The sequence below is a fragment of the Rhodamnia argentea genome, chromosome 2, assembly GCF_020921035.1.
Source record: "Rhodamnia argentea isolate NSW1041297 chromosome 2, ASM2092103v1, whole genome shotgun sequence".
NCBI classification, from domain to species: Eukaryota; Viridiplantae; Streptophyta; class Magnoliopsida; order Myrtales; family Myrtaceae; genus Rhodamnia; species Rhodamnia argentea.
The window spans coordinates 30,387,617-30,415,021 of NC_063151.1; the positions used below are offsets into that span (position 1 = coordinate 30,387,617).

General features: G+C 38.7%; 2 protein-coding genes across 7 annotated transcripts; one reads left to right on the forward strand and one right to left on the reverse strand.

Annotated features, from left to right (window-relative positions):
• Positions 1-156: 156 nt before the first annotated feature.
• On the reverse strand, positions 157-7,606 carry LOC115749993 (uridine kinase-like protein 3). Of its 5 annotated transcripts, XM_030687106.2 has the most exons (16): positions 7,413-7,606; positions 7,246-7,326; positions 6,337-6,511; positions 6,122-6,213; positions 5,938-6,007; positions 4,951-5,069; positions 4,482-4,578; positions 3,530-3,609; positions 2,899-3,093; positions 2,700-2,783; positions 2,544-2,604; positions 2,237-2,297; positions 1,727-1,820; positions 1,548-1,620; positions 757-839; positions 157-637 (listed from the first exon to the last, which is right to left on the reverse strand). In XM_030687106.2, the coding sequence occupies exons 3-16, from the start codon at positions 6,485-6,487 to the stop codon at positions 461-463; spliced, it is 1,437 nt and encodes a 478-aa protein (XP_030542966.1). In that variant the 5' UTR covers positions 6,488-6,511; positions 7,246-7,326; positions 7,413-7,606; the 3' UTR covers positions 157-460. The 5 variants fall into 5 exon arrangements, 4 of the variants coding, with proteins under 4 accessions (XP_030542966.1, XP_048129766.1, XP_048129765.1 ...); XM_048273809.1 differs by having other exon boundaries at positions 7,246-7,606; XM_048273808.1 differs by lacking the exons at positions 7,246-7,326; positions 7,413-7,606 and adding an exon at positions 6,824-6,892.
• LOC115749864 (kinesin-like protein KIN-14F) lies at positions 1,589-27,103 on the forward strand. Of its 2 annotated transcripts, none has more exons than XM_030686989.2 (18): positions 1,589-1,720; positions 15,833-16,007; positions 19,163-19,326; positions 19,439-19,582; positions 20,127-20,486; positions 21,147-21,215; positions 21,374-21,598; positions 22,910-22,991; positions 23,102-23,197; positions 23,280-23,459; positions 23,862-23,968; positions 24,142-24,320; positions 24,458-24,622; positions 24,717-24,970; positions 25,292-25,455; positions 25,543-25,731; positions 25,938-26,638; positions 26,756-27,103. In XM_030686989.2, the coding sequence occupies exons 2-18, from the start codon at positions 15,851-15,853 to the stop codon at positions 26,913-26,915; spliced, it is 3,396 nt and encodes a 1,131-aa protein (XP_030542849.1). In that variant the 5' UTR covers positions 1,589-1,720; positions 15,833-15,850; the 3' UTR covers positions 26,916-27,103. The 2 variants fall into 2 exon arrangements, with proteins under 2 accessions (XP_030542849.1, XP_030542770.1); XM_030686910.2 differs by lacking the exon at positions 1,589-1,720 and adding an exon at positions 15,218-15,440 and having other exon boundaries at positions 15,778-16,007.
• The last annotated feature ends 302 nt before the right edge of the window (positions 27,104-27,405 follow it).

Below are 27,405 nucleotides of genomic sequence, written 5' to 3' on the forward strand. Positions count from 1 at the left end.
TGGAGTGATGGACTCAATAAGCTTGGCTTGCTAACCACTCACCTGCGTCCCACTTTGCAATTAAGCAAAAGAACTATAGGGCTTGTGGCGAGACCGACATTGTCCAATCAAGATGCGAAAGGAAAGTTTGTAAGCTGGTTGTGTATCCCTCAATACTTGTGTAAACAAGCAAATGATATGAAGCTGAATTAGAGACCAGAGAGGCCATGATAGCACAGATTCAGCAGATTTGGCATGGTAAAGGTCTCTGCTTGATGTACATTGAGACATTTCATTGATACTCACATAACCCATTGATGGCGAGACAACTAAAAGTGAAAGAGATTCGATTAGCGTATGTTCTCGTTCACCACTTCTGAAAGATGGAGCCAAATCTAACCAAAAGTAATTTAAGTGACTTATGTCGGTCAATTCAAAGTTCCTCAACTCCAGATCAGGCCAAACAGCAGCTTCGAACAAACTACGATGAAGAGGTGACTACTGGCTGGTCGTCTTCATCGGTACCAAAATATCGGTCTCCAAACTCGCCGATGCCAGGTACAACACGGAAATCTTTGTTTAAACCAGCTTCAATCTCAGAAGTCACAATCTTTATTCTTGGAAAGATTCTGCACACTACATGCACACCCTGAGGCGCCTAATGGGACGTAAGCAATAAAGAAGTCAGTCCATTTCCTCATTAGGAAGAAGGATCCATAAGACAGTCAAATAATTATGGTGGAGCTTATGATATCGGAAATTGTCTTTTCCACTCACAGATATGAGGTTAAGAAAAATGATGTTGGACTCTGGTACGCCCTTCCTTATTAGTAAAGAAATTGCTTGAACAGCTGAATTGCCTGGCAGAAGAACATGTAAACGACAATAATAATGGGGTGATCCCAGCCAATTCTCAGAAAAACTGATGGAGAAACTATAGACTGTCTAAAACTATGGACGAATTATGTGTTGCTATAATCAGACAGATAAGAAAAGAGATTAGGCTAATGAGCTGTTCGATGAAGGGTATTTAGAAGCGAAAAAGAATGTTAAAGCTTGAGGAGGACCCATCCAAGAACCTGCAACCATTATCCCCTGGTACCTCATCAATTAAGAATCTAAAACGTAGAGACCACTTGTCGCAAGTAACTATTTCAAGACAGACCATTTCTCCTCATGTATAGATTAAATTCTAGTGAGAATTTAATTGCACGTAGAAACCACTAGTGATAATAGTCGTAGGTTTTGGGAGGGTCCTCCTCAAGCTTTAACATTCTTTTTCGCTTCTGAATACACTTCATCGAATGGCTCATTAGCCTCTTCTCTTTTCTTATCTGTCTGATTATAGTAACACATAATTTGTCCATCAATTAAAAATCTAAATCATCAAGACCACTTGTCGCAAGCCAATATTTCAAGAAAGACCATTGTTCTCATGTATAGATTATATTCTAGTGAGAATTTAATTGCACAGGTGACAACCAAAAATCCCATCAGCTTCCCCAGACTCTGATTCCCTTTTTTTTGGGTCAGACACCAATACTATGATTCAGCTAAACACGACAAACCTGTTCCAAGAATAGGATCTAGCAGCAAAACATGCCTCTCCGCAATGTCCTTGGGCAATTTCTCATAAATTAGCTGCCGGGATCAGCAGAAATAAAAGGTCAGGAAAAATTGATAGAGGTATGCACAGAACTTCATGCGCTAGAATGTGTACGAGAGAGAGAGAGAGAGAGAAGCATACGTGCTGTCCATTGTCCCCTTCCCTGTGAATAAGAATCTTCCCTATTTTTATACCTTTACAACATGCTCGCAGAGCATTCTCCATACTCTCACCACTGGCATTCATCAAAAGATGGATTAATCAATCACAATGCCACCATGGACACAAAGAAAATCTGACAGCAGTTCATCATAAATTGACAAGTAAATGGAAATTAATACCAACCATCTCTCAAATCCGTTAACATCAATCAGTGAATCAAAGAAGAATGGAAAGACCTAATCAAGTTTTACGAGTTTCATAAGTTTCTTATCCAAAAATCCACTTAAGAATCACTCATGCTGTCACTGCACCAATGGCCAAAATCACTCAGTGTCACAAGTTGTGAATAGATGCAATGTCAGACCAAAAGTCGTAGGAAATGTTCATGGAATCTATTCCACCATCAAAATCCGGTTGGGACATTAAAGATGTCACCTAAAACTTAATGCCGTGGAGTTAGTGCTTACAGATCTGGGACATGAGTAGTACCTCCGAATAACAGAAACACCGCATAATCTCTTACAGAAATCCACACCGGTATATACAGATCCTGCAGTCACAGAAAGAAATTTCAGAAGGGAAAGTGCCAAATTCATTCCCATCAGAAAGTTTGAGCAGAAAATTTTCCACAAAGGAAAGATGAGATAATCCACTAATGAACTTTGTCACTGAGTTTACAGTTTTGGGTAACACATCATGATTCTGGTCAAGAGATCTCTCATGCCGACCCCATCCCTGATGGGAAAGCCATTAAGAACCTACTAGAACTTCTTGAGACCACAATACAACAACTCACCAGTAGGTGTAACCACCTGCTTTTCTGTGAATGGCAGGTGCCCCAAACCATGTTCAACCACCTGAGTAAGGAAAAGAACTGTAAATTATAAGGGAAAAGTTCTCACTTTCAGCAAATGATGCATAGAATTGCTTGAGTTCAAAACAAAAGACCCACCAATCGAATTAATCGATCAGCATAGAAGATGAAGTCATGCTTTGTTATCTGAGAATCGCGTATTAGAGTATGCATACCCCGAATCTGCAAAGGACATAAGCATCGATTGGATAAACATTTTCATTTAGAGCTTGGGTATATACAATATATATGAGAACTGAAAATAGTTTACCAGACTAGGAAAGAAAGCTGTACCTACCTGAAATGTCGATTGAATGACATACAAGTTTGGATATATTTTGCATAAATTGTGCTGGCCAAGCTTTGTCCTAATATGTTGAACTATTAGATCAATGGCCACGTGATTGTCTCCTCCACGGGGAATAATGATATCAGCATACTTCTTGGTTGGAAGGATAAAATCATCAAAAGCAGGCTTCACAAAATTTGAGTACTGCAGCAAAACTGGGACGACTGAAAACTTTGGGGCTAAAAGGTAAATAACGAAAAACTCAGATGCAAACTCTGAACATGAAGAAACACCAATTTAGATGCTAAAGATGATGACACATGGAATACAATAAGACAAACCTACAACTGGCGGAATCTTAACATTAGGGCATTGGTACATTAATCATCTCTTTTATATTATCACATGCATAACACTTTCTTTTCTAGCGCAAAAGGGAAGAAAAAGCTCTATCCCATTCTTTCATTGCTGAAAGGAAAAGCACAAAGATTAATCTCGTGAACATTAAATTAGCATTGTTGTGCAATCAATCACTACGGGCAGGACATTGGAACAACTTTAAGCTCGAAAGATTGGTATCCAGTCTTTTGATATATAAATCTAATGCAGTGAAGCAAAAGCAACAAAAGAAGATGCTGACCTGATCAAGTACAGCCCCAATATCCCGTCCCTTTTCACCAGTATCACGCCGTATCCTCCTTGCAAGACGTACATCAGCATCTGCACTAAAAATATACTGATATCCAGGAAGCAGGCCAATATATTAACAAGATCAAAAGAAAGGTCACAGGAGGCGCAATGATAGATAATTTACTCAATGAGGGATGTAAACTTTCTGTGGTGTATAAATTGGAATATATATTAGTAACGGGTTCAGGTGAAAACTTACAAATGCATTTGACCATATTTTTGTCGCAGCTTGCCTAAAGGAAGGACAGCAAACTATCAAATTTTATCACCCTTCAGCAGAAGACATCATCTCATTATGGCTAGCCAATAGGAAGGGATAACCGATGTCCAAAATTTATCATAATCAGGTATTTTTATATGCATGACTGATGCTCGCTATTAGGAAGAGAAATGAATGAACTCACTAGGTTAAGTACTAGTAATCAGTAGTCGTTTGGTTTGAGATTAATAGTGAGACATATTATAGAGTAATTTTGGTAGTTCAAGTCAATTACTTTAGATGACAAAAGCAGCCATGGAAGTATTTAATCCATGATCTGTATCACAGACTGTCAGTCACTCATCCAATCAATTCACATTCAATCTAAATTTAAGCTCCTGATTTGAACTTTAAATTCATCCTACTGTTGCATGCTTTAACCATAAAACGAAAACAACCATCCAGCCGGCTAATGTGCCTGAAGCTACACTTATTTGAAGCTCCTTTGCAGCTAGACATTGTGGAAGATCCATGGGGTAGATCTTTTGGCCAGATACCCTAGTGAAGACTAAGAGATGTTGATTTCAAAGAAGAACAGATATCAAGCAGACATGATTTCAGCAATGACCGAGCATGTAATGAGTCCGATAATAATAGGATTATGGGGATATTTAATAATACGAAGGAGAAGGTGATGGTGAACCTGTATCAACAAATATCTTCATGTTCATCAGCTCACGGACACGAGGATCATGGAAAATGAGTATGCCTTCTAAGATTATAACATCTGAAGGATTCACCTGCATTTGATGTCTCAGTAGTGAATTCTTTCTGAAGTGGACAACTCGAAAGAGCATATGTAGCAAAAATATTTTTTCTCAGCTTCATATTACATCACTGTACCTATGGGAACATACGTACTGACGTAATGACAGAAGTTAATTAGCCTTCAAGAAGTAAGTAACAAAGCTTTGGTAAATTGTACATCATTGGTGGCATGAGAGTGTTATCCCTTATAGATACCATCATTACCTCACATTTTCGCATATTTCATGGGAAAGATAAGTATTCTTGAAGTTAGATACGATTTTAACAAACGACATAAGCCTAATCAGGACAGGAGATGGAAGATGATACAGGTGGGAGGTGCTCCATAAGCAAATAAAGAGTACCCTTCTTGCTGGATAGACATTATTTGTGTGACTCATGAAGTCATAAATGGGTATATCTACAGCCTGACCATTCTTCAATTTGTCCATAGAACAGAGCAGTTGCTCAGTGTCGAATGCATCTGTTAAAATATTAACATTATGTTAAAAGAAGATCAATTCTTCTGTAGTGAAGAATATACAAGAGGGAATCAGAGAGAACCAATAATTTACTGGACTGAGACACTTAAAACTAACTTCCCATCACAGGAGAGTCTGCAATAATGTTAGTATGAGAAAATTAAAAGTTGTGAAAATAACCTACCTCAAGTGGCTACCTAAGTGGTAAAACTATTGGGACCTCAGCATGAGGTCTTAGGTTTGGTTCGGCACAACCTTTTGGGACAAGGCCACAAGGTATGGGCCTCCAGGTGTGGATGACCTGCCTTTGGATGAACTAGGGTGGTTAGCTTAGTTTAATGTAAAAGGTGGCCAAGGATATCATTAGCCAGCAACACCAAAAGAAAAAGAAATTTCTGAAACTCTTCCTTACTGGTAGCTTGATTGGGTGTTTGCAATAACAAATAGGGATATTTGCCAGATTGTCTTTGAATAGAATTGACCAGCTTTACTCAATCAATTTTTGTGTGTCAATTGTCATTAACCAAGAATTAATAAGAAACCCATAAGCCGGATTGCTAAGGGTAGAAAATAAGGATGACGTGATAAAGAGAAAAATGAGATGGTTTCAAATGAGTAGATGGACACAATCTCAAGTAAAAGCACAAAGTAAAAAAGTGATGACCAAAAAAAAAAGACGAAGGTAGAGACTGTGACGGTGGATTTACAAGTGACAGGTACTTATGCAAAGAGCCAAATGACAGAGAAGATTTGCCTAACCTAAAGAGCAAGACAACATGAGATGGCCTATGTCAACAATACGTATAAGAAGGATATAACAAGAACATTGCTCATTGAAGGACTCAACACTCAAGAGAGAAATGTCCTCACTGGGATGGTCAAAGTTGTATTCGTGCACTCGTGCAAGTTCCTCTTCACTCAAATGATGATAGAATGAATCCTGAAATGCAGAGCATTCATTTCAGTTTAAAAGGCCAAAGGCATCAGAAGCCATATTCGAACAAAAGAACTTTCCCACTTGATGATGACACCATCCCTATACAAGGAATGTTACCTGGTTAACAAGTACGACACGCTGATCATGAAGCTGCTGAATAATCATGTCACAAACTGTAGTCTTTCCAGATGCTGCTCCACCGGCAACACCTGCCATAAAAGCATTGGTAAGAACATTCAGACGAAAGCAAACTGATTACAAGAAACCGAGTGTAAGGCCATTTAAAGAAATTGAGCACAAAATTTTCCAAAGTTACACAATCATATTCTCACCGATGACAAATGGTTGCTTAGGCATGTTTTCAGTCACTGAGGTTGATGGTTGCTCCACTCCATCTCTAGGCTGCAAACCATCCATGTGAAAACCAGAGAAATGGGCCCTCGATGAAGTCTCTATCATATCCACAACGGACTTAGAATCCATAAGCAAGGACCTCGATGAAGACTTCTACATAATTCGTAAGCAAGACCATCAATAAGTATTTCTGGTTAGTGGTAGTGTGAACTAAGTTCTTCTTGATGAAGAACAGCACGGTTCCAAACTTCCAATTCAATGAGTTTCCAAACAATGCAAGACCTATATAGTCATCATCTATGTCAAAACCATTCATGCATAGTCAACATCTCAGTTCCGTAACCTAATAAAGATGGTACTCCATTACACAGCATTCAAAGTAAGCATCTTTTCCGGCTACTTTGCTTTATTTGGAAGAGAGAGAGAGAGAGCTCAGAATGCGTAGAACACTCTGCTTCCTCTTACGTGTGCCATGGAAACGCCATTGTCCAAATAACAGTCGATTCCTAAGCCACTCATCTTTTGATACCGAATCAGCCAAAACTGCCATATACTTTAAAAAGTGTTCTGCGGTCTGTGAGGTCGATATAACAAGCAACACCAGTGACTCAAATAAAACAGCGAAGCTCATCAATAGCATGCGTTTGCAACTCATATTCATAGACAACAACGCCGACACGCCATATCTCGTGCACGTAATACTTATTTCAAGGACATGATCAATCAAAAGAAGGTTTCGATCCGAACTGATTTCGGACAGCTCGACGGTCGCCGAGCCAACCACACAAACTCCGACCACCTCAATCACCGCAAAAACTTTCAGACAGGAAAAACTGAAGACAAAAAAAGGACCGGGGGGGTGGTGGGGGGAGAGAACGTTTGAGTACCTGGCCAGTTCGATTCAAAGAGAGAGCTTTCTTCGAGCTGCGAGCAGACACAGAAAAACCCCACACACGCAAGTTCGAGCCCTGTTACAATAAGGACGAAGGCGAGTGACGGAGGTAACTTTCGTTAGTGCGGATAAGACGGAGGAGGAAGGAGAGGAAAGCAAGACCTCGCCCCCATCGGGACTCGACTCGTCGCTATCGGTCGTCCATGAACATCAAAGTTTTCCCTCTCTCTCTCACTCTCTCTCTCCTAAGCCGTCTTCCTCCTTCCAAAATGGCCATCGTCGCTGTTTTTTAAGCGCGCGCGACCGCCTGCCCTGCCGGTGTCGCCACAGGACGGAAGCTACTGCTGCATCATTGGTTTAAGGGTCAATCAGTCGCCTTTCAAGCCAATAAAAAAAAGTCAATAATTCGTCAACAGATCATATATAAAAGATTACGTCCGACTCGCGTTGGAAAAATAACGGGTTGAATTGCTCGAAACCCCTTAAACTTCGAGACCCTTGCACGATAACCCTTACATTTCGAAGAAGTTACAAATCACACCCCCATTCAACTTTGATGTCATCGCTCGATGGCTCCGTACTTCGAAAACTTGCACGTCAGCCCTGGACTTTGATTTTAGCTGCGATCGTCATTTTTTTTCCATCTGCGTAGCCCTTAAGTATTACTCGAAAAATAGATTATTCTACGAAAACAACCTGTACTGACTTTTCTTAACTTATCGACCTTGCATTATATCTTTAATTTTTTTTTTTTGTATTATTAACCGTGTAACGTGGGTTCTTTTATAAACAAAGTTAACTAAGTCCATTTTTAGATGTGCAAACAAAATATCGATTGTGAGAAAAAATCAAAATTCAGGGGGTGTTTTACAAATTTTCCATGTTCAGTAGCTATAGCACTACAGTGATAAAGTTGAGTGGAATATTCAATGACATTTAGAAGTCCGGAGAATACAGCAGTGCCAAAATTCATGGAATTTTTTGGATAATTATCCACAATTTTAATATTTTTCTCCTATTTTTCAAAGAAATTTTCATTTTATAACGTTCATATTTGAGGTTGGTGCCCGTTAAATATCAAACTTTAAAGAAAATTACGCTTTGCTTTTAATCATCACGATTCCAATCTCGAACACCCAAATTTGATTTGATTTTTTTTTTTGTGTGGCAATTTCGGACTTGTAGATGCAAGAAGTGATTCAAAAGAGAGCGTACCAGGAGTTGTTGATCGATGCAGATGTCGATGCTTGTTTGTAAAACAAACAAATAAGGCGTTTTTCTTGTCCCACATAGGAGGAACGAGAGAGTGCAAGACACTTTAAATATGAAAAAACCATTATGGTCTTTTAAACGGGAACATGGATGGCTAGGCTAGACTTCACTGTACCCGCATGTAGGTGTATGAACGATAAGGGTCTAGAGTTCGATCCCCGTGAGTGATTGGCGTAAAAAAAAAAAAAAAGCCGGTGCAGGAAGGAAGCTTATGCATGTCCATCAAATTTCTCGGCTTCAACGTTCATGTCTACTCGTGTTCTCCTATTATTCCTGCGTGAGCGTTTTAAATTTAAGTTAATGTCCGTAGAATGTTTTTCTTTAGCTTTTAGGATTGTAGGCGATTATGCTCGATCTAATTTTGCACAATGCTTGAATGTCATTAATAAATACGTAGAAGCGTGCATAATAACATTTTTGGAGTAGAATTTCTACTCCAAAAATACCTCCGAAACTGAAATTCGTTTGATTATGCAGTTTCATTTTGTTATTCTGGAGTATTTTTTTTGTTCTAAAAGTAATTTTAGAGCTACTTGAAGAAGTTAAAAAAAATTACTTTTCTCTGAAAGCAGAAAAATCAACTTCTATTCGGAAGAGTAGAAAAATCAATTTTTGCCCGGAAGTTGATTTATAGAGCAAAAGTATTGCCATGCGTGTTGCATATCCATCTATATAATAGAAATTTTTCATAAATAAATGAATGAAAAATACAGTTCTCGGATTGACCCTGGAATCGCCGGTTTGGCTCCAGGTCAACAAGGTCGGTTTCCGTTTTACACACTAGGAACCGACCATAATTGGGTAGTTTCGAGGTACTAAGGTGGGAATCTATCACCCCTAAAAGTTGAATAAAATGCATGTTAATAAGTTGCGTCGTGACTTTAACAATTTAGCTTTATCATATCCGTATTATATATTGACTTGGGCTTCATTTGTAAGGCAGAAAACGGATAATTTAAAAAATATTTTCCTAAAAATAGTTACTTACCTCATCTACAAAAATGAAGGAAAGAAATCTTTTTTTTTTTCACCGTCCACGAAATATTGAAACATAAGTTATTATCCATAATGAAAATATTTTTAATTAATTAATTATTCCAAGCAATACCATCCATGATTTTTAGGAAAATGTTTTCAAAATCATTTTTGTGAGACAAACGGAATTTTAGATGCATTGTTTATGCACTTTTGGAGGTAATAATACCTCAAAAAATGTATGATTAAGAATGTCATTTTGTCAGAAGCCCATTGAAAAGTGTGTATTTGATGTAAAAAGATGGAGGAATTCCTTTTTCTCGTTGGAGCTGCAACAACAAAGTTGTCAAGATTTTCCTAATCCCAACACAGTAGTTACCAAATTCATGATTATAGCTCATTGTATTGCCCTTTATTTCTCATGGTAATATGGCTGGGTTGTGCAATATTTGTAGCTACCAAATTCATGGTTGTAGTTCAATGTATTGCTCTTTATTAAAGGATAACAAATTCTCCCAAAGAAAATAAGATAAATTAGGGATTTACCACTGTAGACGTAAGCTTCTAAGAAGTTCTTTTCTTTTGGTCGTTTGAACCACGTTAATTGCTGGGTGTTCCTCTTCTCTCATGCTATCTATTTTTTATTATCATTAAAACATGATATCAGAACCCGGTTACCAATAAGTCTAGACCTAACGGACACACAAGAGATATACGAGTTGTTGCGCCTCCTACCCATGGCCCGATGTGTGAGGGGAAAATTGTTAGGGTTGTTCCACACCGGTTGTGGAATGGCTTGGTGGTTGAACAGGCAAAAACTATCGATGTTTTTTTTTTGGCGAAAACTATATAAAAAAAAATTAGAAAGTGATTTCTTTTGAAAATCTGGTTCCAGTGCAGATGGGCCTGCCTTTTGGTTGGTCTAGAAAAATGAATTAAAATTAACTCGTGGATCCTCCTGATTTCGAAAATTAAATTATAGTAATATTATTAGATAATGACACCCATCTTGGCTCCAAAGCGAAGTCAGTGAAATAATCAGAACTCCATTAAATGGTGTGCTTTGGGCCAAAAATGTGTACACGATGAAGGAATGCTTCTCAATGTGATTTGAGAAGTGTGAGCCCAAGAACTAGTTTGGGTTTAGTTCATTCAGTTGGGTCGTCACTGTATGCTAAAGAGAATTTTGGGCCCATCACTCTCTTAAAACTTATGGCGTGTTTATTTCAGAGAAAATTTGATGATAAAAGAAAATGTTTTTTCTATTTTCTATGTTAGAAAACTCATTTTCCTAACTATAAGCATGCATGTTTCTTTGACCGTAAATGGTTCTCCATCAACTGATCATTTCGGCAAATCAAAACCGTGAAAGTTGAGAAAATCCATTCGAGAAGAATTTTGTCACTCTAAAAGCACATCCTGTTGGGACTAGAATCTTTCTCTTTTTATTCACTCTTGCTATGAATTCTTGGGGCTCCACTTGACTAGCAAAATTGGAAGTAGGAGTTGTGTAACATCTAGCACAGGGAGAACCTAATCTTAAAGGGGACTTGAGGCCTTGACATTCATAATTCCATTGAAGTGAGTTTTGTCGGGATGATGATAACCCCTCGAAAATTTTTAACTTCAATAAACTGTCACCCACACTATAAGTATGTGACGTGATTCTCGAATTTTAAATGTGTTCAATGTGGCCCCTGAACCTTAACTCAATGTGGAATGTTATCTCTGTATTTTTAATTTGTTCAATGTGATTTTTGGACTTTTGGTAAATGTTCAATTTAATTCTTAGACTATACGAAAACATTCAATGAGCACATTCAACAAATTAAAAGTCCAGTGACGACATTGCATATTGGATTAAGGATTAGGTACCATATTGAGCAAATTTATAATTCAGAGATCACATTGCATACTGAATTAAAATTCAGAGATCATTTTTGTTATTTTCCATATACTTTACGGCATTTTTACATTCGATTACGATGGTATCGTACAATGATTTGTATACGGGCGTCTCAACAATTTTTTTTTTTCCTTTTTTGTGCAAGCACTCATGGACGACCCAAAAAAAAAAAAATTTGTCCAAATTATGGGTGTGGATTCGGGTCGACAAGAGTAGGAAATAAAACGACTTCATCTTCATGCTGGGGCGTGACGGTCGAAAGGCAGCATGCGTGAATCATTCCTCTTTTCCATGACATCATATCTCTTTTGTCAATATGGGGCGGCACTACATGCTCCTCGCCTTTTGGCTCGACGTCAATATATATATCTACTTCAATTATAGCAAGCATTACGAACAATCCTCGGTGATACATGCTTCTAATATACAGATTATGGCAAATATAAGGAAAAAGACATATTGCATTGATATCAATTCAATGCTAAACCTTTTTTTTTATGCCAATTGAGTCTTAAATCTTTTGTATTGGTGTCAATTTAGTCCTAAACCTTTTATTGGTGCCAATTGAGTCATAAACCTTTTTGGATTGGTGTCAATCTAGTCATAAACTTTTTACAATTATACCAATTGAGTTAATTCGATAAATTGTGATAAGAAATTGCTAATGTGGACGTCGGATGTCCTGTGTGAAACGGTCGGTGCTAATATAGATATTCTTTAATTTTTTCAAATAATTTAGATAATTTTTTAAAAAGCTTATTAAAAATTATTTAAAATAATTGAAATAATATTGAAAATATCTACGTCAATGCTAGCCATGTCACATAGGATAACCGACGTCCACATTAGCGATTTCGGGCCAAAATTGATTGGATTGACTCAAATTCATACGAATGCAAAAAGTTTTAAAACTAAATTGACATCGATATAAAAAGTTTATGACTCAATTGGCACAAATACAAAGTTTATGACTTTTTGGACACTTTTCCTGCAAATATAGGCTACATTTTTTAGCAAATGCAAAAAAAAGTAAGCGTGGCGCATTTGAAGATGAAAATCAATGTTCACGAGTAAAGTTTTTGTGATAAATTGAGGTTCTACTTTCATTGTTATAGAGATCGTAAGCTAAAATATACTCGACTCATGTTAACACAATATTTATAAAAAAAAAAAGGGTAAAAAGGTATTACAGTAATATTTTTCTTTTCCGTTGACCTAAAGGAAATAGATGGAAATGGGAAGGTGTTCTGAAATATGAGCTAGGGTGTGATTGTGAAAGCTTGCGAACAGTACCGAATGATCGATTTGACTTTGCTATGGAAAGTCGAGGAACTAAGTTAGATATTCGCAAAGTTCAAGGACGAGATCGCATGTTCCACAATAGTTTAGGAACTTGTGACTGTTCCGTATCCGATGAAACGAAATGACGTCGTTGAAAGGCTATTCGAGAGTTGCATCCACCGAATTAATAGTTTAAGGACGACCTTACAAACGGAGTCAAGTTCTTTCTCTGATCAGATTTTTTTTTGTCCGTAATTGGCGAGGACATGCTACCAAAGTAATCCTTCCCTCGCACACAACCTCTGAACTATTCCAAACAAAAACCAAAGGTAGTAAAAGCACTTCTCTCTCTCTCTCTCTCTCTCTCAATAAATTGTCCATTGAATAGGGTACAAATTGGAGTGAGGGCACATGAAAAGCCTCCCTCTGCAATCATTTGAATGTAGGGATCCAACGTTCCACAATGGCCACTTTGGACTTTGCCTCCTTTTCCATTCAAAAGACCCAACGTTCACTTTTTTTTTGGGGTCGAACAACGTTCGCTTTAAAAATATAATTTCTATTTCTTTTTTTTTTTTTGGGAGACCTTTATTCCATTCTAGTGACTAGCAATAACCCAAGACAGCTGGAGGGTCCGAGGCATGATAGTCGCAGCACCCGGCCCATAATTAACTCAATTGAGGAATCCATGAGTTTGGTAACGTGGTTAGATCATTGTAAAGATATGAATTACCCATTTAAAAGGAAATTTTTTCTTTCCTTTAAAAAAAGCGTGACTCACGAGTCAAAGGCTACGAGCCGACATCAAGCATGCTAAAATGGTTTAAAGAGAGCTAAATATGTTACATATTCCTTAACGGTGGCTAAAAAGAAAAAACCCCCTTGACAATGTATTATATGCGCTGATCGAGTCAAACCACTTTGAAGTATTGTATGAAAAAGAGGAGAACGGTATCGGACCTGTCATCAATTCTAAGGTAACCGCGAAGTATGCTAATAAAAATAAATAAATCTACCCACAACCATGAGGTATAATTCAGGGATCGACAAAGGGGAAGAACAACGTTCTTGTTCAAAATCGAGCACCTATATAATGTCAATGTTAACCACGGGGCAGAAAATGTCAGATGATGAATATGCTATTTCTTCTTTGGCGTTAGAACTTGGCAAACCAATTAAAAGTCCAAGGGAGGGAGTTCGAATGCTACATCTGGAGTGCGATCATCATGATCTCTCCTAGTGTCGGTCGGTATCATAATGGTGCAGTGGCATGCAATCGCGTATAATTAACGGACCGAAAATGCTTGTCCAACAAAAAAAAAAGGACAAAAAATGTGGCATTACGAATAACATACGACGTTGGGCAAAAAACAAAAGAAAAGAAAAAAAGAATAACATTACGACGACGGGGCGATCATCTCTTTGGACCACATATTGTCGTCCAGTCGGATGATCGGTGGGCCCCCGACCCCCGGGACTCCCCCTTGTCACGGGCCTTCGCCCTTTTGACTCGCCGTCGCTTGCCACGTGGAACTGATCTCTCGAGTCAAACAAAAGTCTCTCGCCTAACGCGACGGGGGAGGAGGAGGATCCACTCCTGTAGCTGTGTAGGACTAGGAACCGGCACAACTTTCGAACTAATTTGTCGAGTCAAATTTTTTGTCGTACTCCGTCAAAATAAGGATAATGACATAAATAATTTTTAAAATTTGATTCGACATATAATATCATCTTTAAATTTTTAGTTCGACTAATATAATCTTCGAACTTTAACTCAATATGTTAGGTGATTCATGAATTTGTCTATGAACTTTAATTCAATATGCTATGTGATCCTTAAATTTTCAATTTGATCAATATAATTCTCGAACCTTTGAAATATATTCAACTTAGTCTATGAACTATAAGAATATGTTCAATATCGTCATTCCATCAATTTAAATTCAAGGACGATTTTGAATATTTTTTTATAGTTTAGGGATTAAATTGAACATGTTTCAAAAATTCGAAAATCACATTAAATAAATTGAAAGTTTAGGGACCACAATACGCATTGAGTTAAAATTCGGATACTATATTGGTCAAATTAAAAGTTTAGAGACCACATAATATATTAGGTCAAAATTCAGATATCATTCATGTCAAATTTTTTCTCAAAATAATGACGTATTGAGTTTTATCGAGAAGAAAAAATAAGGACGAAATTCACGACCCTCGAAACACTCGGCTATCGATTGGGTAGGTGACTAATGCTTTACGGTCTCGTGATCCTATGGTACGAATTCAGTAGTCTTCAACTGAGAAGCAACTCTTAATGATTGCGGACACCGTCGTCCGTCGAATTTGAGTTGCACTTCGAATAGCGTTTTCACTTTAATTTGATAGTCTCGTTTTTCTTTTCAATTTATAAAATATGTTTTGACTGTTACTCATTTATTGTTCTCCACCTGTCATTTTTTTTCCCCTTACGGTGGAGACAACAGAAAATATATTTTCGAAAAGGCTAACGTCTCGCTTGAGGTAGACTACTCTCTCTCTCTCTCTCTCTCCCTCTTTTAACTCTTTTTACACGCGGAGTTGCATTAGATGAAGCCAACCTTCCTCTGTTCCTTTTGAATGCTAGCTCCTCAGAGCACGAGAAGCTCGCTTCCTCTCCGAAACCTCCCTCAGATCCGATCTGCTGAGCTCAAACTCCGGCGAGATTTTCCAGTTCCAGCTTGGAGCTTCCGCTGCCATTCGGCGATCATCCGCTCGAGGTAAGAGAACACGTGCGCGCGATCGGCTTCGGTCTGTAGACTCCCTTACACGTCTCTGGCTTCACTGAACTGGACGCTTTCGTTGTCCAAGCTGAGTTTGGATTTCCAAGTGGTACGGTGGAACGCCGACTCTGGAGTGCTAACTTCTATCTCCGGTCTCCGCTAGCCGGTTGATGACGGGTTCTCTTTTTGGAGTCTGATCTCTGATGGAAACACTAGCGATTTTTGTTTTTGTTTTTGTTTCGATATTCTCGAGAAGTTTAGCTGAACATGAGGAACTCCGATTATTTAAAAGCTGATCGACGATGGAAAACGCGATTCTGCCTCTGTTTTGCAGCGGTCACACCAAAGACGATCCCGTTTCGAGTTAGAGAATTGCATTCCGGGCAAAGAGAGAGAGAGACAGAGAGATGCGGCAAGAGAGCAACGGCAACGTGACTTTCATCTCGCCTGGGAAGAGCTTGAGAGGATTGAAGGCTCTGGTCTCTAATGGCGATCATCAAGCATCAGCCGCAGAGGAGATAATCAACGACGACGAGCTTGCTCAGAGGAAAGCCGAAGAAGCAGGTACACTTCGCATCTCTCCTTTCCCGATTTCTCTTTGCACTGCTATAGATGAATTGAATTAGCTTCAGAAACAGAAACTTAGCCGCCTTCATCGTAGCGATCCGATTCGATCGGAGACGAGCTCGTTAAAGCGCATCGAAATTCGCGAAAATCGTACAAAAGATAAAACTAATTTCGGGCAAACACGGAATGCGGCGACTTTGCTTGTGGAACATTTAACGATAATTATAGATAAATCAATCTAACGAATGCCTCTGCCACCATGCCCTCGCTTTTCTCTATTTATTAATCAATACTTCATAATTTCAAAATTTTCTCATTGAATACGTTCAATAAATGCCTCTAATTTTCAAAACGAAATCCCTGACAGTGATACCATTTGAATAATATTGACGACGAGCATTTTGAGTTCCTTGTCGCAATTAAAAAGACGGGGAAAGTTTGTAACTCTTTTTTCTCCCATCGCACGTAATTTTAATAGGACCGTAGTACTTTTCTAAGACTGTTGACTCTTTCTAGATCCAGCTTCCGCACCTACAGGTGATTTTCACGACATTTAATCTCAACGTGACACGAGGCTAATTGTCCCAAGAGCTACTTACTCTCGTGTATTTATATTTCCGTTCGCTTTTTCCTGGCTTGGTAGTTGGCCTAAGGTAGTCACGTCATAATTGCTTTTCATAAACCACAAAAGTAAAAGGAGGGGAGGGCAAGAAAAAGAGGAGGGGGCACTTCGTGAACCATGATGGTGGCGCATTCCGCGGGGTGACGATCCAAAGCTCTCTGCTTATGATAAATTAGATGGATCCACCGTTAGATCTAAGGAGGGACCTACTTGGAAATGTGGTCCAAGTCCAACCAACGACACCTTCCCCACCAAAAAAACAGTGAAAAGGAGCCAAAGTTTGGCATTGCTTTAGAAGGTTTAGATGGTTCTTTTCGTCATGAATATGCGCAGATGCAGCTTTAATTGCCGGATCGTGATGAGTCGGAGACTTTACTTAATGCCCCCTGCTTTTGTTGCGGTTTAATAAGTTTTAATTGGAGAAGCGTGAGTGATATTTCTGCAGCCGCGATAGCCTTTTCACCTTAAGCACTGCGAAAATGCTTTACACGTCAAGTTGGGAAAACGGTGGTGGAAGAATTTATGTTGTTGGGAAATTAAAATGACATATTTCAAGTTGCTTATCGTTTGAAAATATCATTGCCCATGACTGCGTTTTAGTAGAATAATTGCATCTTGCCACGAGATTTTAAAAGTGCTTTGACTTGATTGATGATAAGTGATGTATATGAAGCATAAGATGTTTGCTAACGTAGTTGAGCTCCTCATTACACATACGCGACACAACAAGAGAAAGAACGGCACTGAAGCCGTACTAAAATGGACTAAGTAAGCTTTCGTACTGTTATCCGTCCCTTGACTACTAATAACTTGAATTACATTTTTAGTAGATTTCTGTTGCATGTCCCGAACGAATTCTTTTAAAATATTTAACTCCGAAGCAAGCTCACTATTGGCTTTCCAAAATTCTTCTTACATTATTTATTATCTTCTAAAAGAAATATCTCCATTTAGGTCTCCACTTTAATTTAGTTTTCTCATTAAAAAAAAACTTTTTCAAAGTGTAGAATTATAAAACCGTCCATTAGAAAATTTACCTGCCTTTTTAAATCTAAAAGATATCCAAAATTCATTTCGAAAATCCACATGGGGGTGCGTCGCACATCCAATCTGGTATGATATATTCAAGTTTTGATAATAAAAAAAAAATCCTGAAAAGAACAGTGTTAGAACTGAAAAGTTCCGAGTCTTACTTTCAGCTAAGGTCCGTCATGATTGGGAACAAAGATGATTTCGAGCTAAAATAATACGAGGAACCTTGTGTTGGTCCACCAAACCAAACCCACCTTATGCCGCAATGTCATGCTTTAAAACCGGAGCATTTGCACTCTGTTGGCATAACAGACCAAAAGTTGCTCCAACTACAGATGGAAACTTTCTGTTCTTGTTTTTCCTCTTTTCCTGAATTTTTGGTTTAAATAACAAAGCACTTCTCGTTTCCAACCAAATCCGAAATGTTTGGTGAATTTTGGTGGTCCTATATGCGGATTATATATCTAAATGGTTAATGCAATCTTGACATATTCAAGCAAACGAACTGATCGAGGAAATGCATGGGGAACTCAGAGCCGGCTGTTGGTCAATGTTTGGCAGTACAATCAAAGTCGATTCTCGTTGACCGAATTGAATAACGTGCTCAACTCGACTCGATAATTCGTGGCTCAACACTCGTCTAAGTTAATCTGATTTCTGAAGGTCAAACTCTAATCAAGTAACTTTTCAATAGCTCAACTCGGTCCAGCTTGATGTGCAAGTAACTTGAATTATTAAAATAAAACATAACTAGAAGGTAATGTTTTTCTACATATTTACAATACTTATAAATGTATAGATATAATTAATAAGTCAAAAACTGAACTACTCGATGAAGTTCTCGCGCTACTGAAGGCAAGTATTTTCAAGTTGGAGTTCTGAAATGATGACTTGACTCAAACTGGAGAAGAGTTGAGCCGAACCAAGTAATCTACCTATCGAGCTTGAGTAGCTTAGTTTGACTCATCTAATCATTTACTTCACTAGTTGTTGCAGTGGTAAATTGGAGCGCTTCAGGTGATTATTCTGATTAGATTAAATAAGTTCCTGTTTGCCAAGATGATATATTTAAGACTACCTCCCTGACCGGACTCGTAAGCTTTTATCTCAGGGGGTCGGCCGATCTGTCGTCCCAGTCATCACTCCACCGTCGAGCTTTCATCAGTGCATTAAGACAATAGATGTCCTCACTTTTATCGTGTGGTAGGGTTAATGAGTAGAAGCAATTGTCTGTGTGAATTAGACACATTGAACTGGCTCATCTCCATCCTATCAAGTGCCAATGCAACTATATTACGTCACGTTCGTCAAATGACAGACTTTCTAATCCGACGCTAGCATTTCATTTCTAATGGATCCAACACTCCCCTGGATACTGAAAGTAAATCTCACTACCAATTACTTAGCTCTTTTGACAACAACTCGACTGTAACTTCTCAACTTTGCTAATGTTCGTGGCTGTCTGGTTATCTTAATGACCATGTGGGATTTGGTTTAGCTTCACGGAGGTATCAAGCAGCAGAATGGCTGCGTCAGATGGATCATGGTGCATCGGAGACACTGCCCAAAGAACCCTCTGAAGAGGAGTTCTGTCTCGCCCTCCGCAATGGACTCATACTCTGCAATGTCCTCAACAAAGTCAATCCCGGGGCCGTCCACAAGGTACCATTACAACAGGCTCATCAACCTTCAGCTTTTAGGCTTAGTCTTGGTATGGCACATGACAGAAACGAGTGCTTCTTAATGTTTTTGCCTGCTTCTTGTAATTGAGTAGGTGGTGGAAAGCCCTATTTTAGCTGTACAGGCTACAGAAGGAGCGGCACAGTCTGCAATACAATATTTCGAGAATATGAGGAATTTCTTGATGGCTGTCAAAGACATGAAGCTTTTAACTTTTGAAGCATCTGATTTGGAAAAGGTTTGTCATTATTTTGGACCTGTTATGTACTTCCTAATATTTCTAGTCATACTAAAGACTTGGAGCAGGAGGTTGTTGGAAAGAGGTTTTACTTGGTCACTGTTCATTTTTACATGTACAAGTTTTAGCTCCATAGAGGTAATGGCAAATAAACAGTTGAATCCCATGAGAGACGATTACTTTTGGCACTGGTTTTTTGGTCTTTCCGTTATAAGATGACTCTGACTTTGCCTCCACAAGACATGACTAGAAATAATGAATTTCTTTATATCATCTTGAGAACTCATCCCAAATTTCAAAAGGAAGCAGCTTTCTCATCCCAAGGCTTATGACTTAATGCGAGCCACACCTGTATTTGCATTGTCAGTCTTATTTGACATTGTATTTTGAGGGAGTGGAAAACCTGTTCAAGAACTCTCTCCAGCTAAAGTTCAGCTCATTAAAATGGAATGTCTTGCCAATTAACTCCTATGGTTGGCCTAGCTTTTCTCTTATATATTCTTTGCCATGCCTTTGTTGAATCTAAGAACTGCTAATTATTCAGGGAGGCTCATCAAGCAAAGTTGTGGACTGCATTCTCTGTTTGAAAGGATACTATGAGTGGAAACAGGCTGGTGGAATTGGGGTCTGGAGATATGGCGGCACAGTGAGGATCACTTGCTTCCCAAAGAGTTCTCCATCATCCTTGATTGGCAGTGAAAGTGCAGATGAGTCGATAGATGAGTCTGAATCATCACAATATGAGCAACTATTGGAGTTCCTCCATCTGTCTAATGTGGTCTCCATGGAAGAATCCAGAGTTGCCAATGTGTTGACTTTTCTTTTTGACAATTTTGGAATTGGACTTCTCCAGGCTTACTTGAAAGAGCTCGATGGGATGGATGACTTACCTTTGAATGCAATGGTAGGTAAGATCAATACTATTGTCTTGTACCATTGACAGTTAACTTTTGGTTGTTTTGTTCATATTAATAATGACCAATGTGTTTAGAAGACAAGCAATGAAAATGAACGGCAACAACATGAGGGGCTATCCAGTGTGTATAAAGAATAGATGGTCACAATGACACCATTTGTGTTTTGTTGCAAACTAGCATTCCCTTAAGGATAATAAGCATACTGAAGTGCTTTGATCTTTGATCATAAGCCTGACCTAACAGCATGATGACAAAGGTTGGTTCGCACAATTGCAAACACACTACCAATAAATGTGAATCTAGTTTAATCTCAAGTTCCATAGTTCATCAAACTAGTTCTTTAACTAACTATCCTGCATGTTAGTTCCCATGCAAGAACATGAATCTTTTTACGGCTTGTCTCTTGACAGAAGCGGGACAAATAGGATCTATTATGAAATCCCAATTCTCAATGGTAACTTTGGTCAAGTACTGTCACATCATAGTGTTTCCAATTTTTGGTTTGGCATCCCACTATATTTTTCCTTTTTGACATGCTTTAGATTTCATACCTTATCTAAGTTGATCTATGATCAGGTTGTGTGCTCCACTTATTTCAGTTAACTGAAACTGTGAACAGTAATCTGATAAAAAAAACAACATTGCAGGTAGTTGATGCTTTGCTCAGTAAGGTAGTTAAGGATTTTTCGGATCTTCTGGTCTCTCAAGGCACTCAGGTACCAGAGTATTACAGACTCCTGATATCCAAATCCTCATTAGAAAAATGAATTTGTTTTGCCATTTTAAAATCTTTCTGGTTTTTGTGTACATGAATTTCTTCAGAAATTATCTAACTACAGCAAATAAGTCTAATATCCTCCGACGCTTTCTACAGCTTGCTCTACTTCTGAAAAAAATACTGAGAGGTGAACTTGGTTCCCAATCAAAATCTCAGTTTATGGAATGCATTACACAATATCTTCGACAAAGAACAAAGTTGGCAGCAAGTGATATTTCAAAGTTCTGTAAATGTGGTGGAGAAGGCAAGATCACTCAACCCAGTAAGAATCACTTTGAGGGTCATGTGGATCAGATCCATCTGCAACAGAAACAGCTTGAGGTATCCGAAGGAATTACTGCTTATGCTCATCATTTCTTCTGTGTTCATCCATAACAGATACATTATCCTTTAATATAAATCTTCCATTTAAGTTCTCCACAATTTTTCTGTTATCCAGCATAACCAGCTCACCACGGTTTTGTATCTGTCCTTCTCAAGGTAAAAATAGCGCGTACTAGGATCTCCTAGCTGTTAGATAACCGTCTACCCAAAAGTTTTAGATGTTGGGGAATGGGCCAATTTATATATGAACCCACTTTCCCACATTAAGCTGGAACTTACACGAGGACTACCCACATCAGATAAATAACCGGAGGCAGGAGCACTAATTCAGGAAAACAGTAATAAGGAGTGCCAGGATTCGACTCTTGATCTTTATACTTATGGTTACCCTGCCAGATAAATTTTCTTTGGAAAAGCTCAGCTCTGTTTGATTTAAAAAAAATGTTCTTGGTTTTCGTTTTCTGTGAAAAAGTAAAGAAAGACAGTTCTAATTTCCTACAGATACGTTGATATGTGAACAATGTATATTTTTCTTTATGAGTCTAAATAATGAGCACATGCTTATAATCCATCACTATTACAAGATGCTTGGTGTTCAACTCCTCCATGTTATAAGTTGGTTTTCGAAGAGTTTCCATTGTTTTCATTCAAGGAGTGTTTCCAGAATGTTGCCTAAGCATTATGATCAGTTTCCTTCTCCAAGTGAAAATCAGAATAGAAAATTTGGAGAGGTTTTAGGATACAAATAGGGCCTTAACCTGTCAGGAAACGGGTCTGATACATGTGGAATATTTGAAACATTACTCATGTCGCTTTCTTCTCCATATATCTCCAGAGTTGTCTTAGTATACAACATTGTCAATGCTTTCTAGCTGTTCAGTATTTACTGAGAACTTGTGGAAGGAAGAAGCAAAGAGGGGAACAGACGGGACCAACTAATTGGGTTTCACTGTTGTAGATGTCCCACTTATTGTGGTTTCGCTCTATATGTCTCACTTATGGAGAAAAAATGTTAAACCAGCGTTTTGCCTTTACTCTGTAGAACAACTAATTATTGATTATGTCTGTGGAGAGCACTAACTTTATATGTCTAACAAAGCAAGTGGCATCCATAATCCTCTAAAATGCAAGTAGATCAGTTTACTTTGTTTTCCTTCTTATGATTTTCCCGGTTTCTTGGTGTGCATCACTGTTACTATGCCAGGAATATTGAAATAAATGATTGTTCCAACCAACAGCTGGCTTTTTTTTCAATTTTGCATTCTTCATTTCTTATATTGCCCATTGAATTGTCTGCCTTTTATGTAGGAGCTGAAATTCTTTTTCCAAGAGACAAAGCTGGAAGTGAAACAAATCCACTCAGATTGGGAGGAAGATCTTATACGGCTTAGTGAGAACCTGGACATGTTCTCTACCTTGAAAATTTTCTTTAGTTGGATCATATTAGAACCAGCATCAATTTAGTAAGTTGCATTTACTTATGGGACTCCTATTTCTCAGATAACCATGTTAAGAACCTTGAGATAGCCTCTTCTTCATACCATAAGGTTCTGGAGGAAAACCGCCTGCTTTACAATCAAGTCCAAGATCTTAAAGGTGTCGATCATCTCTCACGCTTCAACCTAGTTTATGCATCTTACGAGAGAAATAGTTCCTCATGAAACTTTGTTGATTGCAGGAACCATAAGAGTTTATTGCCGTGTAAGACCTTTCTTACCAGGCCAATCAAACAGACAGTCTACAGTAGAGTACATCGGCGAAACTGGAAATATAATGATTGTGAACCCATTCAAGCAAGGAAAAGATTCCAGAAGAGTTTTCACTTTTAACAAAGTGTTTGATACTGATGTTACACAAGGTACAATTTTTCCCTGGAATAGGTTGATGCAAGTTCAATATTTACAGTCTGCCCGAATTAATGTAAGTAGAAGCCCATTCTTTCATTTTATTTGATTGCATCACATAATTCAATCTAAAAGGACAAGTCTCGATTGGCTAGAAGAATAGAGATTTTCTATTGCCAATTCCCCAGTTAGTTAAAGAAAAAGAAAATGGAGGAGTGAATGAACACCACAACACCCTCCTCCTCTCCCCCCCCCCCCATAACACACACACACACAAAAAAAAAATCAACAATGGAAGTCTAATAGATGGAGGCCATGTATAGACAGCTCGAAATAAACTGAGTCATAGCCCCTACTCTGGCTTCTCCATAGAAAGCATTATGATGGTATTTTCCTCATTTCCCTTTTACTTGCAGAGCAAATATACGTCGATACTCAACCACTGATCAGATCAATCCTAGATGGTTTCAATGTCTGCATCTTTGCATATGGGCAGACAGGCTCTGGGAAAACATATACAATGGTAATCAAAGGCGCTAGACTCGTCATTGTCTTAGTATTTGGAACTACCCAAAATATCAACTAAATATTCCCTCATCCTATGGGATTCCACATTTGTTATTCATAAATTTCTGAAACGAACATGCGGGCATTATTTTGTCACGAGCTGCACTTACTGTGAACTTTGCTTTACAGAGTGGCCCTGATTTGACTTCAGAGGATACATGGGGTGTAAATTATCGAGCATTAAGGGACTTGTTCCAATTATCTAAGGCAAGGCTTGATGTCATAAAGTATGATGTAGCAGTTCAGATGATTGAGATCTACAATGAGCAAGTGAGGGATCTACTAGTGAGTGATGGCTCGACTAGAAGATATCCTTCTCGATATTTTCTTTCTCCATATGTTGGCAGCATGTTAAACCTCATCCAATTTTGTTACCTTCTTTCTTCTACAAGAATTAATTTTACTTGTTATGGGATATCTTCTGGACTTCCTTGACTGCTTGCACATTAGATATAAGAAACAGCCCACAACTGAATGGTCTCAATGTGCCGGATGCAAGTTTGGTTCCCGTCACATGTACCCAGGACGTCCTTGATTTAATGAGGGTAGGCCAGAAGAATCGAGCTGTTGGTGCTACTGCTTTAAATGAGAGAAGTAGCCGCTCTCACAGGTACTGATATAACAACACGATCACTTGTTTAAAGTAATAAGTACTTCAGATGATGATTCCAAGTACTTAATCTTCTGCTGGCCATCTTTGGCAGTGTATTGACTGTCCATGTCCAGGGAAAAGAGTTAGTTTCTGGATCCATTCTTAGAGGTTGCCTTCATCTGGTGGATTTAGCTGGAAGTGAGAGAGTCGACAAGTCGGAGGCAGTTGGGGAGAGACTGAAGGAAGCCCAGCACATAAATAGATCGCTATCTGCGCTTGGAGATGTCATCTCTGCTCTAGCACAGAAAAGCACGCACATTCCTTACAGAAATAGCAAGCTTACACAAGTACTGCAAGATTCTCTAGGTAATACATTTGTAACAAGAATTGATATATTTGATTCCATTGTTATTCAGACACCCAGCAGGACATGCAGACAATGAAAAGCCTCTCATTATATTTTTTGTATATCAGATTGAAAATGATAGGAAAAACAGAACAGAACAAGTTTATTCCCCAACTAAAAAAATCATGTATGACTGCATGTTTTGGTTATACAGATTACAGAGGACACTCCCAACTGTTACTGTCCTTTCCTCACACCTTTTTGACAAATAGATTTGCTATTCTTTTTTTCCCCTAACGATGTTCGCTTTACTTTGTTCTATATTTGCATTATTTGGCCAGGTGGGCAAGCGAAGACATTAATGTTCGTTCATATAAATCCTGAGCTCAATTCTCTAGGCGAGACAATTAGCACTCTCAAATTTGCTGAAAGGGTTGCCTCCATAGAACTTGGTGCTGCTCGATCTAATAAAGAAACTGGTGAAATAAGAGAACTGAAAGAAGAGGTTTGTCATGATCAGTATCAGACAATTTTTTTATCTACATTGGTTTCTACAAGACACAAATTAATGTTATGGGTGTTGACTATACAGATGTCAAATCTCAAACTGGTATTAGAAAGAAAAGAAGCGGAACTCCAACAATTCAAAGCAGGAAGCTCTAGGGCCACCATAGAGCCTCAGAAAACAAGAGCTGTTTCCCCTTTCCGAATGCCCAGATGTGGTACCGGTGTGAAGCCTGAGAGTTCTCACAAGTCGAATGATGATGTGAGAATGCCTGAGGTATAGTATGTTGTTGATGTGAATTATCCATATGCAAGGCCTTCTTTTTACGTACTAAGGATGGATTTCCCATTTATTTTGGCAATCTTATCTTAAATTCAAGTTTAGTTCAAAGTGATAGAAAACTTGGAATATTTTTTAGGATTGAGAGGAATGGGATTGGAGGGATGCTTTAACTCTGTCTCATGATGATGTATGTATGTCAGGCTAGAAGTTGCTCTTCCGGTAAGCAGAGGAGGACGAGGTTGCCACCCGGTTTCATGGAAAAGGATATCATACCTAAGCCAATATTTACAGCTGAGGACAAATTGGGTAACTCAGTGAAGCCGAGATCACCATCCCCTCCTGTAAGGAGATCGGTATCCACAGATAGGGGAGCAGTTATTAGGACAAAAATGAAGTCTGATATTGTAGACAACCAACCAATTGCAAGACTACCGTTTCCAGCAAGAGTACCTGTGAGTAGATCTATGGTGGCGACATCAATATGCCCATCAACAGATAACAACTCGACAAACAACATGAACTTACAGGAACCTACAAAGAAGGAAAATGTCTTTGACACATATTGCAGCTTCCAGAGGGTGAGCACCAGGAAAGTGCATCCAGAGCATGAAGAAGACCATTTTAAGCTAGCTCTGAATGTAAGACAAGGCAGTATTAGGAAAAGCAAGATCGAGACAAAGGCCAAGGCCAAGCATCAACCTCCAGCTAGAATTGAAAAGTATGAAGCAGCAGTGACATTGCTTCCCATTATAAATGCGGGTGAGAAGGTGGAAGAGGGCCGAAAGAGCGATTTTTCTGAGCCAGAGAACGAGCATTTGCTTATGGGATCCCTAATGAACGGCGGTTTGAGAATTAAAAAGCATGAGCCAAGCTTGAAGAGCTCTCAAAATAGCGAAGAGAGGTAAGATAAGATGCATTTACTTGAGCATGAAGCATGTAGAGAAAAAATCCGGAGCCTATGCAATTTGGGTCTCTTATCACTCAGTTCATAATATCTATGATTCTTTATCCTCTGCAGGGGACATGTACTGGATATGGAGAGCTTGTTGCCAAGGAAACTGGAGAGCAAGCCTCAAAACGGAACGGTTCGCCATCCGAAGGAAGGTGGCAGTTCAACCATTCCTGAGTTTAGAAGGAGCAGGTCTACACCTCGCGGAAAATTCTTTAATTTATCTTGAGATTTCACAGTATAGAGAGTGATTCTTTTTTTATTTTTTGACCTTTTTATCTCTGTACAGTGACTATAAGTATTTGAGTTTGACTCCGTTGTGAATTGTGAACGAGTTTGACGTTGGAGGGTGTCATGGAATGTTACCTAGACCTTAAACGCAGTAATTATATATGGAAAGTACTTTTTCCCTTTTTTTTTTGTGAGTAATTCTGCATAATGTTTCGTGTACTTCATGCCCAGGATAATTCAGTCGCCGTGAATGTTCCATCCTTAATAACCTTGTACATCTTTGGAGAGTCGCCGTGCTTCATGTGTCTAACCCTCACCTGACACGGATCGCCAACATTACTTGCAGTATCCAAGGCGTTAACTGCTAAGCAAGGACCGGCTTTGAGCTCGTTTCCCTGCATCTTGGTAGGTTCGCTTGCCAACGAGGGTATCGACCCTTCACTTATAGGCCGTAGCCGTGTCGGTGAATATTAGGCTTGGAGAAGAGC

What these genes read in the sequence shown, in the direction of transcription:
- LOC115749993 (XM_048273808.1), bottom strand. Translation starts at nt 6,877, where the DNA reads ATGAGTGGCTTAGGAATCGACTGTTATTTGGACAATGGCGTTTCCATG. An exon ending in GAAGATATTTGTTGATACAG is followed by an intron (nt 3,610 to 4,481) that starts GTTCACCATCAC and finishes TTTTTAGTGCAG; the next exon opens with ATGCTGATGTACGTCTTGCA. An exon ending in CTGATCGATTAATTCGATTG is followed by an intron (nt 2,605 to 2,699) that starts GTGGGTCTTTTG and finishes TTCCTTACTCAG; the next exon opens with GTGGTTGAACATGGTTTGGG.
- LOC115749864 (XM_030686989.2), top strand. Translation starts at nt 15,851, where the DNA reads ATGCGGCAAGAGAGCAACGGCAACGTGACTTTCATCTCGCCTGGGAAG. An exon ending in ATCCCGGGGCCGTCCACAAG is followed by an intron (nt 19,327 to 19,438) that starts GTACCATTACAA and finishes GTAATTGAGTAG; the next exon opens with GTGGTGGAAAGCCCTATTTT. An exon ending in ACTTACCTTTGAATGCAATG is followed by an intron (nt 20,487 to 21,146) that starts GTAGGTAAGATC and finishes ACAACATTGCAG; the next exon opens with GTAGTTGATGCTTTGCTCAG.